The 13,541-nt window shown below is 41.1% G+C and overlaps 1 protein-coding gene across 1 annotated transcript; it reads right to left on the bottom strand.

The window, feature by feature from the left end:
* Nucleotides 1-5,889: 5,889 nt before the first annotated feature.
* On the bottom strand, nucleotides 5,890-7,613 carry LOC118540151 (protein SET-like). Its single transcript, XM_036099196.2, is given in 1 exon segment — nucleotides 5,890-7,613. A coding segment is annotated over 1 exon segment (888 nt). The 5' UTR covers nucleotides 6,859-7,613; the 3' UTR covers nucleotides 5,890-5,970.
* Nucleotides 7,614-13,541: the final 5,928 nt, after the last annotated feature.

Genomic DNA, 13,541 nt, shown 5'->3' with positions numbered 1-13,541 from the left:
GATCCCAAAATGGGGCTCGATCCCAGGAGTCTGAGATCATGACCTGAGCCAAAGGCAGATGCTTAACTGACTGAGCCACACAGACGTCCTCACAATCCTGCTTATTTGGGATATATTAGTGAACAAAAAAGATAATTCCTTCCCTCATAGAGTTTACTTATATTCTGTATGTAGGGCTGCCTGTTTTTAACTGCTCTATAGTATTCCATGGGTAAAGGAAGCATAATTTACTTATCCAATTCTTTCTTAATACATATCTAGTTGTTTCTCGGTGTTTGCTATTACTAACAACACTACATAATTTTTTGACATAAATCTTTAATCAATATGTCCATATATCTAGAGGATAAAATCCTAGATGTGGAATTTCTGGGTATGTGTATTGTGTAAAATTTTTTGTTATAGAAATCAGAAACATAAAAGTAAAGGGAATATTGCTTCAAATTTATTTTCTTTGATCATTACAAAATCTTATTTATTTTTATTTGTTCTAAATAATTTTCCATGTATGGATACACTATATTTTGTTTGTTTATCCATTCATGTATTAAAGGACGTCTTGGTTGCTTCGAAGTTTTGGTAATTATGAATAAAGCTCTGCCATTCTGTTTGCTTTCTTCTGGAAGCCGTCCAATTTGATAATATTCCACTTAAAAAGTGGTGCTGTTTTGCATGGGTGTGGCTAAAATAAGTCCTCTCATATACTCAGGTAGAAGTTGGAATCTGAAGAGATACACCGGAGGGCAATTTGGCATATCTATTAACATTTAAACTGCATACGAGCAGGAATTCCCCTTTTCCTATCTCTTATAGAGAAATGCAGACGTGCAATAGGTAACGTTTACATCTGGCAGTCAGTCCATTTACAATAGGTCAGCAGCTGGAAGTAAAGGAAGCTGGGCCCCGTGGATTAGAGCAAAGGGTAAGCCTCCCCGACTCGCCGGAAGTAGAGAGCAAGGCAAAGAAACTGAGGCAGAAACCTAGTCATATGGTCTAGGCTAACACAGTGAGGAGTAGAAATAGGTTGTGAATCAGAGTTTTACCTCAGGCTCACTGGCTGTCTGGTTGGTGACAGAAGAGCTGATTCCAGATGCCCCGTTGCCAACACGAGTCGGCAGGCTGAGACGGCTGGTACACTTTCTAACCTGGTCGGCACAGCAGATTCTTGCCAACAGAGGCTGGGGTTGAAGGAACTGGAAACCTTCATCCAGAATATTACCTCCACCCATGCAAAATACGAAATATGATTCAGTGGTTTTCAGATGGCTTAATTTCTAAGTGTTTTACAAACTATTTTTTCCTCTCTCTCTCTTTTTTTTCTCCTCTCTCTCTTTTTTTTTAAAGAGAGAGAGTGGGGGGGCCAAGGGAGAGGGAGAGAATCTCAAGCAGACTCTGCCCTGAGTCCGGAGCCTGATAGGGGGCTTGATCCCAAGACCCTGAGATCATGACCTGAGAAGAAATCAAGAGTCGGATGCTCAACCCACTGAGCCACCCAGGCGCCCCTACAAACTATATTTTTAAAGATAGAATTTTGATGTGGATTGACATTAAGCCCTCCTTCATAATTTCCAGAATCCTCTCCTTACCCCTACTCACTCTGCCTGCCTTTTGAAAACACGACCATTTTCCTGCCTCCAAAATCAAAGTTCCCACCCCGTTGCCCATGATTCCTCTGCATGCCTTGCAGCCCTGGTGTGAAAGCACCTCTGCCAGGCTTGGCTTCTCAGAACCCCAGCAAGGGAAGGAGGGCATTTGGATCCCAGCTTTTCTGATCGCTGAAATCACCAATTGCTCCACTGTTTGCCTCTGTGCCAGTTTTTCCTCAGACTTAAACTGCATTATTATATCTGATATTGGGCCAGCTTACCTATCTTGTAAGAATTTCATTTTTCTTTCTCATTTTACTTTCAACTGAAATGGTCTCGCAACGATCATTTATGAATTTCTCTCAGTCTCTATTGGCTAGCTCTAATCTGTTAAAGAGACGTTGCTTAAAACCTTAGACAACGGAGCCGGACTCTTGCATTTACATCCCCGGTCCATCACTTCTCTGTGCTTCAGTTTACCGTCTGAATACTGCCAAATACCTTGAGCGTATGTGACCATATGTGACATATATTAAGTGCTCAATAAATGTTAGCTAGTCTTTCTAAATTCGACAAAGTATACTTCTTCCAACACTTTATTTTAGGTAATTGTTCCATCTCCCAAGAGCTTCTTTTGTCTGATACAGCACTCATTTTCCTTTGCTAAAATTTCAGGTTAACTTGATTTATAACCTATGTTTTGTTAATTTATATATAGACATGTGAGTTTGTGGTACTGTCCCTAATTCGACACTTTGTTTTTTTGCCAAGACTTATCGGTCCGCTCCCATGCTATTGTTCTTCTCATGTCACACCTGGTATTCTCTGGAGGTGTACAGTTTTAGCTGGGCATTTTTCCTGCCCTGCATATGTCAGATTGGTACCTTCCTGCCAAATGTGTTCTTTCCAGCCCATGCAAACACACTCCAGCCGCTGCAGGAGCCCACTGGCCCAGAAATCTAAATTCATCCCTACCCATAAAGGAAGCTGGCTGGTCACCTCTCACATCCTTCTTTATCTTGCAAAGTCACGGCCTTTTCCTGGAAGTCAAGATAAAAACACATCCTGTGCCCTGGGGTTCTTCAGCTTTCTGCCCAGAACTTCAAAATGCACAGAGAGACATTTTGGAGAGTTCCGCCTATGTTCTGTGTGCCCTGATGAACCATTAGAAGTTAGTAGCACTAAGAGGATTTGATCAATGTCGGCAGACTCTGATCTAACTTGGATATAATCAAGAGCCAAACATATATGGGCACATAGCTAATGAGTATCTGAGTAGTCAGGGAGCAGAGAGGTGCAAGGTTAGGCTCTAAATATTTCTAGTGTGAAAGTTCTGATGTTCAGGAGGGTCTGAAGGGTTATACACTCATTATGTTTGTGAGGTTTCTGCCCACCCAGGCAGCTGAAGATGCTCCCAGGGTCTCCACACATGTGCCCTCTCCAGCACACGTTCTGTGATGAAGAACAAGGACAGCAGGGACTGCAGCGTTTTTCATATTCATTAGACCTAGAGATTTTATTTCATGTAGAGAGATTCTGAATTATAATAGAAACCTTTTCCATATGTATAATCTTAAAGGAGTCCTTTCTCCTGAAGGAATTTATAATGTATAACAAGAGGCGAGCTCAGACCTCAGATGTGAGCTTCTCCCCACATTCATTAAATTCCTAGCCTCTCTCTCTATTTTTATCTGGGAAACCTTTGTGCTAGGAGGGGGAGTCTGCCTTTAGGATTTCATCTTACCCCTCAGATCTGCCCTCAAAAGTCACAGTTCCCTTCAAAAGGGGGACTTTGAGTCGTCTTTTGACTATTTCCACTGGCACCCACCACGTGTCTTCATCTTGGGGGAATGATAATACGAGTGTCTGTAATGTTAAGTGTTTACCACGTAGCGGGCACTGTGCTCAGGTGTGTTACTCAGTCTCCAACACACCCCCGAGGAGGGTGCCATTATTATGCCATGTTATTTTCCCCTTACCTCCTTTCTTCTTTACACTTTGCACCCACAGCATATGGTGTCCCTAAATCACCCTTGGCTTTGGGTCCCGGGGTCCTTTGCTGTGACCAGAGGACTCAGCAGCCCCATTTTGGGGAACACATTGCCAACCTGATCTCAATACTTTATTCGGCCCATGAGCTCTTATGGCCACCAGATGGGAGTATTGGGATTATAAAGAACTCTCTGTCTGTCTCTCTCTCTCTCAAACAAATAAAAATAAATAATCTTAGAAAAAAAAGAACTCTTCAGAAAACAAATTCAGTGCGACTGTAAATCCACCTCGAACAGTTTTGCATGTGATTTTAGTAGATAAAATGCCTGTCTAAATCAAAGCCAAACTTCTTTTGTAGAAGCACATTTTAACTATTTCAAGACACTCTCAGAAAGTGAGTTATATCAGGAGCATTGAATTGTTTTGAAGATGTTAGAACTCAACACACACCCACCCTTAAGCACAAACATTCTTAGATTTACAGTTCTTATTGTTAGTTCTAATGGTTTCCCGTAAATGCATAGTTTAGCATTTCCTAGGCTGGTGCTTCTCACATTTGCTCCCAGTGGCAGAGGAGAGAGTAAACAAGTCTTCCAAGAACTGTGGACTCACCTACAGTGGCCCCTTGGGAAAACAATGCCTTTGAAGTCTCAGGTTTCACTTCACAAGTTGTGTGGATTTTAATACATATCAGTGTTTTTAATTACAAAAACGACATTAAGTAACATGGCCGTGGCTGGGAAATGCGGCATGCTTATCTCACAGTTTTGGGAGACTGGTACGAAAATTTCTGGAAGGGCAGGAAAGGAGTAGACATGCCAGTAGGGAGCTTTTCAATGTTTGCCTCCCTTGGGATTTTCTGGTGGTTATCTTCTGTGGTGTTTCATTTCTATTTGCTCCTGAGATTCTCTTTCATTGTGCATCTTGGCCTTTCATATTTTTGGCTATTTTTATTAATATTTTGGCTATTTATCCAACGAGTATGGTCTTACAAAAACGGGGCTCAATTTTTGGCCTTCAGCAATGCCCTTTCTTCAATTCCCAGGATTACTTACTCTTACTTTCATGAGTCCCAGACTCCTTCCTAAATTAAACCTTTCTGATGATTCAACTTTCTTTCACTTCCTCATCTCAATACTGTTCACTGTGTAAGATTATTTTGTTTCTCATTTCAATACTGTCCACTTTGTAAGATTTTTTGTTTGTTTTAAAAATAACTAAATTACATATGTATGTGTATATATATATATATATATATATATAGCAGTCCCACGTCTTTTATTTATTTATTTATTTATTTTAAAGATTTTTTTTTGTACACATTTAGTTTTATTGTAACAAAGCAACTTGTACACTTTTAACATTTAAAACTGAGCATCATCTTTCCTTTCCAGTGAAACAAAAAGAAAATTTAAAAATAAACAGGAACAAAATTACAATAGAGAATGTCAATTCCAAGTAAGATCCTACAGGTTCTGCTGGTTCTCCCATCGAGTGGCAGGGCTCAAGTCATCATTAGGAGAGAGTTTTATTTTATTTTATTTTTTTAGATTTTATTTATTTATTTGACAGAGAGAGACACAGCGAGAGAGGGAACACAAGAGAGGGAACACAAGAAGCAGGCTTCCCGCAGAGCAGGGAGCCCAATGTGGGGCTCGATCCCAGGACCCTGGGATCATGACCTGAGCCGAAGGCAGACGCTTAATGACTGAGCCACCCAGGGAGAGAGTTTTATTTTAAAAGTGTCATCTTAAACTGCAAGGATGTCGGTTAAACATCACAATTAAACATGCCAAAGGAGACGCCATGTTGTCAAAATGCCCACTTAACCCACCCAAACATCTCAAACCCACCCTTTGCTGTCCTTCTATAACCCCATTTTTTAAAGTTTTTTTTTTTCTTTTCTTTAAACAAGAGAAAGTAGACAGGTACATGTTGGTAAATACTAACTGTCCATATTCACATAGAGACACAGTGTAATCTCTGAGCCCAATATACAGAGAAAGGAGGAAAAAAGCTAGAATTCTATGCGCTACTACACAGGGGCCTAGCACCCTCCAGCTTCCAGCAGAGCTAAGGGAGCAGAAGGTTTTTCTTTTTTCCCACAGAGCACGGTGCTGTTGATTCCATAAAGTTTTTGTTGAGACAGGAAGGGATAAAAATGAATTTGGAACAGAAAGGGGTAGAGATTCTTTTCCCACTGTATTCTGCTCAAGGTATTTCCCCCCAAAATAAGTTGAGAACCATGGTATAAAGGGAGAGAAAAGAGACTTCAAAAAACAGGGCGAATGAGCACAAGAGGAGAAAAAAAAAAAAAAAAAAAAAAGACTGCAACTTGCTCCCAGGGACTAAGAAAATTAAAAAAGGAAGGTTGGAATCCATCAGTGTTCCATTAGTCATCTTCTCCTTCATCCTCCTCTCCTTCCTCCCCCTCATCATCATCTTCATCTTCTTCACCTTCATCCTCATCTCCTTCTTCATCGATATCTTCTAATCCTTCTTCTTCATCATCATCATCATCTTCTTCTTCTCCTTCCCCTTCTTCATCATCCATATCAGGAACCAAGTAGTACTGTAATGGATTTGGCCAAATATCATCTTTGATGACCTCTCCTAACTCATCTGCACCTGCATCAGAATGGGCAGTAAACCAGGTGAAGAAGCTCTCTGGTTCCTCATGCTGTCTCTTCCTGCTGGCTTTATTCTGTGTTTGACTTGAACGTTTCATCAAATCCTTTCCAGATTTCCATTTGATTTCGGTGGACTTTGAAGATGGATCACCACTCTCATTCAGAGGAAATTCTTTGGAGAGAACTTTATTTTCAAAGTAAGGGTTTTCATCAAAATAAAAATCTATTCTGTAACCTGATTTAATATCTTCAAATTCTGTCACTTCAACTCTTGTCAAATAATGCAGCACCTCTTCATCCTCCTCCCCAAGCAGTGCAGACACTTGTGGATGGTTGACAAATGTTGTTACCCAAAAATTGGGGATTTTGGCGATCAGTTCCAAACTCTTCTGAAAAAATGGTTGGCGGAGTTTGTTATATTTCTGTTCTACTTTCAAAATCTCCTCACTGGCTTGTTCATTAAATCTGTCTATTTCATTTTATACCTCATCAATATGTTCAATTGCTTCTTGCTGTTCTTTTTCTCTCTTAGGCAAGTGCTGAGATGTCGACGTCTCCTGCGGCTTGGGGGCAGGAGGTAGTCTCGGTTTCTTCGTTTGAGGCGGGAGTGAAGACTGGCGTTTGGGGGCCATGCTGTGAGGAAACTCCATGAAACCAGGAGAGAGGCATGTCTGGAAAAAGCCCTGCTTCTATTTTAAAGATTTTTTATTTATTTGACAGAGAGAGACACAGCGAGAAAGAAAACACAAGCAGGGGGAGTGGGAGAGGGAGAAGCAGGCTTCCCGCTGAGCAGAGAGCCCGATGAGGGACTCAATCCCAGGACCCTGGGATCATGACCTGAGCTGAAGGCAGACGCTTAACGACTGAGCCACCCAGGCGCCCCTCAGTCCCAAGTCTTTTAGAACAAATTAAAAATTGTTCCTATATAAGATTATCACAAATGGGAGGAGAAAAGCACAACTAATAAAAATTATACTATTAATATTTATAATAATATTAATAATAATGATGATGATGATGATGAAGAATGGTAAACATAAGAAGAAGCCAGGGAGAATGTTAGTTCATTGGATCTTGCTTAAAAGCCCATTCTTTATCTTCAGACATCCTGAATTTTTGCCAAACTCAGAGTGGAAATGACTCTGATGACTAGAAACACATTTTGGTGAATTTAGAAGTACATTGCTGCTTTGCTGTTTTCTTTAAAGTCTCTTTTACTCCCCACCTACCTCCCCATATATATTCTTTGTTATCTAACATCTCTGAGATGTTAGAATTAGTATGTGCCTGCAGGAAGGGTGCTGTGGAATGTTTTGTTGACATGATTGACACAGGAACTTCTCTTCATGTGATTTCAGTATAGGATTAACTTAGGGAGGTTAAATGTTTATTAAAGATGTCAGATTCTGTGACCTTCATGTTACCAGTTGTGGTGAATTGTATTTGTTCAAAACATTGTCGGCCTCCCCCTGCCCCCAACCCCAAGTGGATTTATTCCTATAGAAGCCCTGCCTGGGGAAGGAGTTGAATCTGTCAACCTTGGCCTCATAACTTACTTTGGCCAATGTGACACGTGCCTCATTCAAGACAATGCTTTAAGAGCCATCCCACCATTTCCCACTGCTCTTTCCCTCTGCAATGAGAACAACGTGCCCCAGTTAGGGGCATGTCCTTCCATCTGGATCCTGGGATGAGAAAATCATGTGAGACAGAGCCACAGCATATCCTTATGTGGGAGAAACAAATCTCTTTTGTTAGCCACTGAGATCCTGGGGTCGTTTGTTGTAACCTAACAATGGCTGTGTGATGTACCAGTGAAATCTTTATCAGGCGATCTTACCTATCCATGAACAATGGTAGTTGGTCCTAGATATAGCGTATCTGTATTATATATTAGTTAATGCAAGAGCAAATTTTGCTGGAGCTCAGTAACCATTGATTATTTTCAGCAAAATTCTTTCTTAAATTTTACTTTTGAATAAATAAGGGCATGTAGAGTCTAATTTTGCCGTATTCTTCCTCTTCCACTAAGAGGTTTTAGAGAATCCCCATACCTAGGCTTGGTGTACATTGTCCAATCAACTGGTTTTCTCAGTGTAGTTTTAAGGTATGATGAAGCAGTCAAGATTTCTGGGTTTCAAGGGGCTGTAGGTTGGGTTCCCTGGAAAGAAAAATCTGAGATGGCAATTAGCGTGTAAGAAGCTTGCTAAGGAGAGCCCTTGGAGTCAATACCTGGGGAAGGGAAGGGAAAGGAACATGATTGGGCACAAAGAAAAGTTGGGCTATAATGCAGTCTGAACCAAGGACTCACCCAAACTCATAGGGAGTTCTAAAGCTGGGATGGCCCTTCAGAGTTGTCCCAAGTCAGGATGGGGATGGGGGCTAGTTATACTGTACATTAACCAGTCATTGGATGTAGACTTCCTAAGGGCACATGAACTCAGGCAAGGCAACTCTTTAGTGGAGGCAATTCCCACAGAGGGCTGACAGCTGAGCACTCTCTGATGACTGCACTCCCAAATGCTGGGGGGATAAGTCCTTTGTCTCGAAAGAGATCTGGGTAGCACACCACAGCCTCTGCTGAAGTCCTCCTCTTGTGTTGCTCAGATTCATTTCATTATGAAAGTTCTGAGAGCAGATCTTCCAGGATTTTGTGGGGCTTTTTTCCTGGGGAAAACTTGTAAGAGGAAGATTGGTGGGATGTGAATGACAGCCCCTATTGCTGTCATTGGTCTCAGAGCTGCAAATGAAATTCACTCTTGCTCCCATATGATCCAATCTAGGTTACTCTCATTCTCAGCTTCTCTGCTGGTCTCTGTGGCCTAGCATCATGATTTTGCCTCTGGTAGCCACGCTCTTCTCAGGCTGTGGCTTGAATATTTGTCCATTTACTATCAAAATGGAGCAAGGGAATATACACAGGTGCCCATGTGAATCACCAAATGTCAACATATTCCTTCTTGTGCCCTTTGTGTAACAGTAGCTGTCACCTCCTCTTGATGATTAGGGCCGGATATCCAGCCAGGGTGGTGCTCCATTTCTTGTTTGCTAGTCTCTTGTCAAGAGGGGTCTGAAGTGTCAGCTATAATTTATAGGACTCTCTCCTTGTGTCCTGTGGGGAAAGTGTTTGCCCCTTTTGTAAACCATGACCTCTAAACCCACAGAACCTGGAGCTGATAGGACAGTACACACAAGTTCTCCAAGTAGATTAGTGGGAGTTGTAGTAAATGGGCCATTTCTGCTTCCTTCACTTGATTCCTGGACCCATGTATTTTACCGATTAGGGACATAACACCATATAAAAGTCATCTGAAAATATTTATTGCAGGATCCTGAAGGATAATGCACTATCCTCCAAAACCTTAGAGAGTGATATGTGTTAAAAAAAAAAAAAAAAAGCAGAGAGGCCAAGGGAAGTATAGGATGGGATGGTTAAAATTATAGATAGGGTAATCAAGGCAGCCCTCACCTAGCAGTGACATTTGAGTGAAGATCTAAAGGAAGAGAGAAATCTAGGGTAAGTTTATTCCAGACTGGGGGAACAGAAAGTACCAGGTCTGTGATAGTAGTGTTCCTGGCATGCTCAAAGAACAATGAAGTGGTCAGAGCACCAAGAGTGGAGAAAGAGAGGCAAGGTGTTGGTGGATGATGTCAGAGTGGTGATAGGTGACCATATAATGTTTGCTTTTACTCTGAATGAACTGAGAAAGCCCTGGAAAGTTCTGAGGTAAAAAATGATATGATATGACTTAGGTTTTTACCAGAATGGCATTTTATTGAGGATAGACAGAAAGGAAAAAGGTGGAAACAGAGATACCAGTTACAAGGCTGTAACCTTAATATGAAGTAAGAGATGGTGGTAGTTGGACCAGGATGGTGACAGTGGGAGTGGTCTTACAATCAGAGCCTCCAGAGGCATAATATGCGTTCAGTGTCACAGGGGCCTCTTAGAATTGTATAATGTTGCAGTACTGGGTCAGTCAAATTCTTGCTACATTTTTGAGGCAGAGGCAACCAGATTTGCTGATAGGGAATGTGAGAGGAAGAAATATGAAGGATGGCTTCAAGGTTTCTGGCCTGAGCAACTGGGAAGTTGGGGTTGCCATGAACTGAGATGGAGAAGACAGTGGAAGGAGCAAATTGAGGGATGGGAGCAATATTAGGAACTCAATTATAGACACATTAAAGTTGAGATGCCTGTGAGACATTCAGTTGGCGACTAGATTTGTGAGCCTGGAAACCATGGGAGGTGTTTTGAGTTCCATACTTAGGAACATTAACATAGATTGAATTTAAAGCCATGAGAAGGAAGGGGATGGCTTACTAAGTGTGGTGAGAATAAACGAGATCAGCTAAGGAGTAAGTGTGGGTGAAGAAAAAAAGACTAAACCAAGCCAGAGATGGAACCAGATGTACTCCATGTTCAGAATCTGGGGAAATGAGAAGGATCCAGCAAAAGAGATGGAGAAGGGTTGGTCAGAGAGATGGGAGAAATCCAGGCCAGGAGCCATCTTGGAAAGCCAAGTGAACAAGGTGCTTGAAGAAGAGACACAGAAGGAATGAAGTTGCCAGGCATAAGGTCTTAGGGATTTTTATCAGGGTTGGTTCTCTGGGCAGTTTTAATCTCCATATTTAGTGTAATGTTAGAGAACACAGTGCAGCATTAGAGCATATGTGTTCTTGCCTCCCTTTGGAACTTCGACAATAAAGGTCCAGCTTATCATTTTCAGAGCAAGTCTGGTATTCTAGAGGAAGGATCCACAGGCATTGAGGACATTTCAAAGCACTCAATCAGGACTATAGTTCTTTCGTTTCTATCTTTCTTAAAACACCTATTTTAACAAGTTGTTTTTGGGCCCTTGCCTGGAAAGCTAAAAAAAGCCAGAAGCTGCTGTTGTCTTAAGCCTACAGCTTAGCACGGTACATGAGAAGAACGTGTCAACATACATTGCTGGATTTATGCTGCGGCACTGTGAAAGCCATGCTCAGAAGCCCCAGCAAATAAAAATAATACGGAAATTCTATGTACCAATTGATTTGGGGGAATGCTCTTCTATTTTTTTTAATAAGACTTTTGAGGAGAGAGAAGTGGCAATAAGAATTCTAAAACAATTATTTCAGAAGACAGAAGAATTGACATATTTTGCTATTAATTATTTCAAGCAGAAATGTGAAATCTCTTTTTAAAAATGTAGGGGAAAACTACTCTTTTGTTGGTTAGAATATAATATTTGGGGAGAATATGGGCCAGTCCTCTTTCCAAATACTTCCTCCTGAATTGCAGCATCATAACAAATTCTGTATGATTTCACTCATTTCAAATGTATCTTATGATGGGGAAACATGGAGGAGGAGTTAAATAAATGAATATCCAAAGCAGTTTAAAGTAAGTAAAATTTCCTTTTCCATAGAAGAAAACACTGTAAAAGTGTTCAGTGCTGTTCATTTCAAATTTAAGTTTTATTCACAGGAAAGTTATTGAAACTTCTGTACCTCTGAGCAAATTTCTTTTTAAAGTTAAAGGAAACAAAAATTTATGTTTTTTAAAATTTTTGAATAGCTTATTATGAATAAGCAACTTTGTTAAGCAACTAATCTATTTCTAGCATGTTTTGGTTAGACAGATATTTACAAAAATTAATTTCCTAAAACTCTGGGCTTAAATATTATCAGAAATAACTCCATGTTACTGAATTATTGCCCAACATGCATTCTGTAGGCCCTAAGTCCTTTCACAAGCTTTTTTTAGTGTCTCAGTGCATCTCTGGGTTGAGGCCATGATCCTTCTTTTTTTTTTTTAAATTTAAAATCAATTAATTAACATATAGTATATTATTAGTTTCAGGGGTAGAGTTTAGCGATTCATTAGTGCTCATTACTTCAAGTGCCCTCCTTAATGCCCATCACCCAATTACCCCATCCCCCCCCACCCCTCCAGCAACCCTCATTTCGTTTCCTACAGTTAAGAGTCTCTTATGGTTTGTCTCCCTCTCCGATTTTGTCTTATTTTTTCCCCTCTCTTTCTCTATGTTCATCTGTTCTGTTTCTTTTCTTTTCTTTTTTAGAGAGAGAGGGAGAGCACGGGGAGAGGCAGAGGGGGATAGCCCCTGGGCTCCATCTTACAACCCTGAGATCATGACCCGAGCTGAAAGCTAGAGTCAGAGGCTTAACTGACTGAGCCACCCAGGTGCCCCATCTATTCTGTTTCTTAAATTCCACAAATAAGTGAAATCATATAATTATCTTTCTCTGATTAACTTATTTCACTTAGCATAATACCCTCTAGTTCCATTCTTCTTTATAGCGTCTGTGCCTGACGGAAGAGGGGCCATGTCCCATGATGACGTTATGAGAAACCACTTGGGCGCAATCCCCACTGCCTGGGCGGCTGCCAAACAGGTGGATCCCCAAAGCCCCAAACCTTGGTTTAGAAATCGGGAGTGGGCAGCCCCCTGTTGATCTGTTTCCTCGTTGCCATCTGAGCCCCGGGGCAGCTCTTATTCCTTGTGAAAACTGTTCCTTCACTGCTGCTTGAGGCTTCTTTCTTTATAGCAGGATTTTTCCAAACACGAGCTGGTGGGTTATGAAATCAGTGAGTGAAAGAGGGAGGTATTAATAATTACACAAGGACAACAGGCATAAACTGGAACTGTTCTGGACAAACCAAGACATGTATTCACCCACTAGTTCAAGACCAACAGTAAAGAAAATGAAATGGAATCAGGGCAGAAGAGATCAGTGTGTCACTTGTGAAAGTATAAATAGCGTTTTATGAAACTGTTGCGGGGAGCAGGTAAATCACATTTCTTCCTGTAGTCAGAGACAAAAACGTTGGAAAAATCATCTCTCTCTAGGGCTAAGGCTAATCTGTAGAGGGGGCCTTGGGAAAGGTCATTATGCTTTCCTTCTCCTTCTCTGTTGTTCTCACCTGCCAGCCTCCATAAAAATAACCCTAAAATTCTCCAACTAAGCAACTCTTACCACTAAACTCCTCCCGCCTGAACCCCAGCACCAGGCCTGGGTTAAGTCAAGTTCCCTAAAACATAACACTTAAAGATAATACTTTTCTTGCCTGGAATCACTGAGGAATGTAAGTGGTTCATCTACCATAAGGGTATCTAAATAGGAACTTTGGTGGAATAGAAGCTGGTATAAATATGTATTTTTTTCTCTGCTAGCTCCTTGAGGGTAAGAGACTTCTGAGGGAATAGCACCAACCTGACAGATAGATGTCCCCCCAGGAACTGCTTATCGAACTCTCCTGGTCTGATGACTGGATTTTCCCTCCTGCCTCACCCAGTGAAAACTGATATCCATGTGATGTTAACTGCCT

Source organism: Halichoerus grypus, chromosome 3 (assembly GCF_964656455.1).
Source record: "Halichoerus grypus chromosome 3, mHalGry1.hap1.1, whole genome shotgun sequence".
Lineage (NCBI taxonomy): Eukaryota > Metazoa > Chordata > Mammalia > Carnivora > Phocidae > Halichoerus > Halichoerus grypus.
This window is presented reverse-complemented; position numbering and strand designations above follow the sequence as displayed.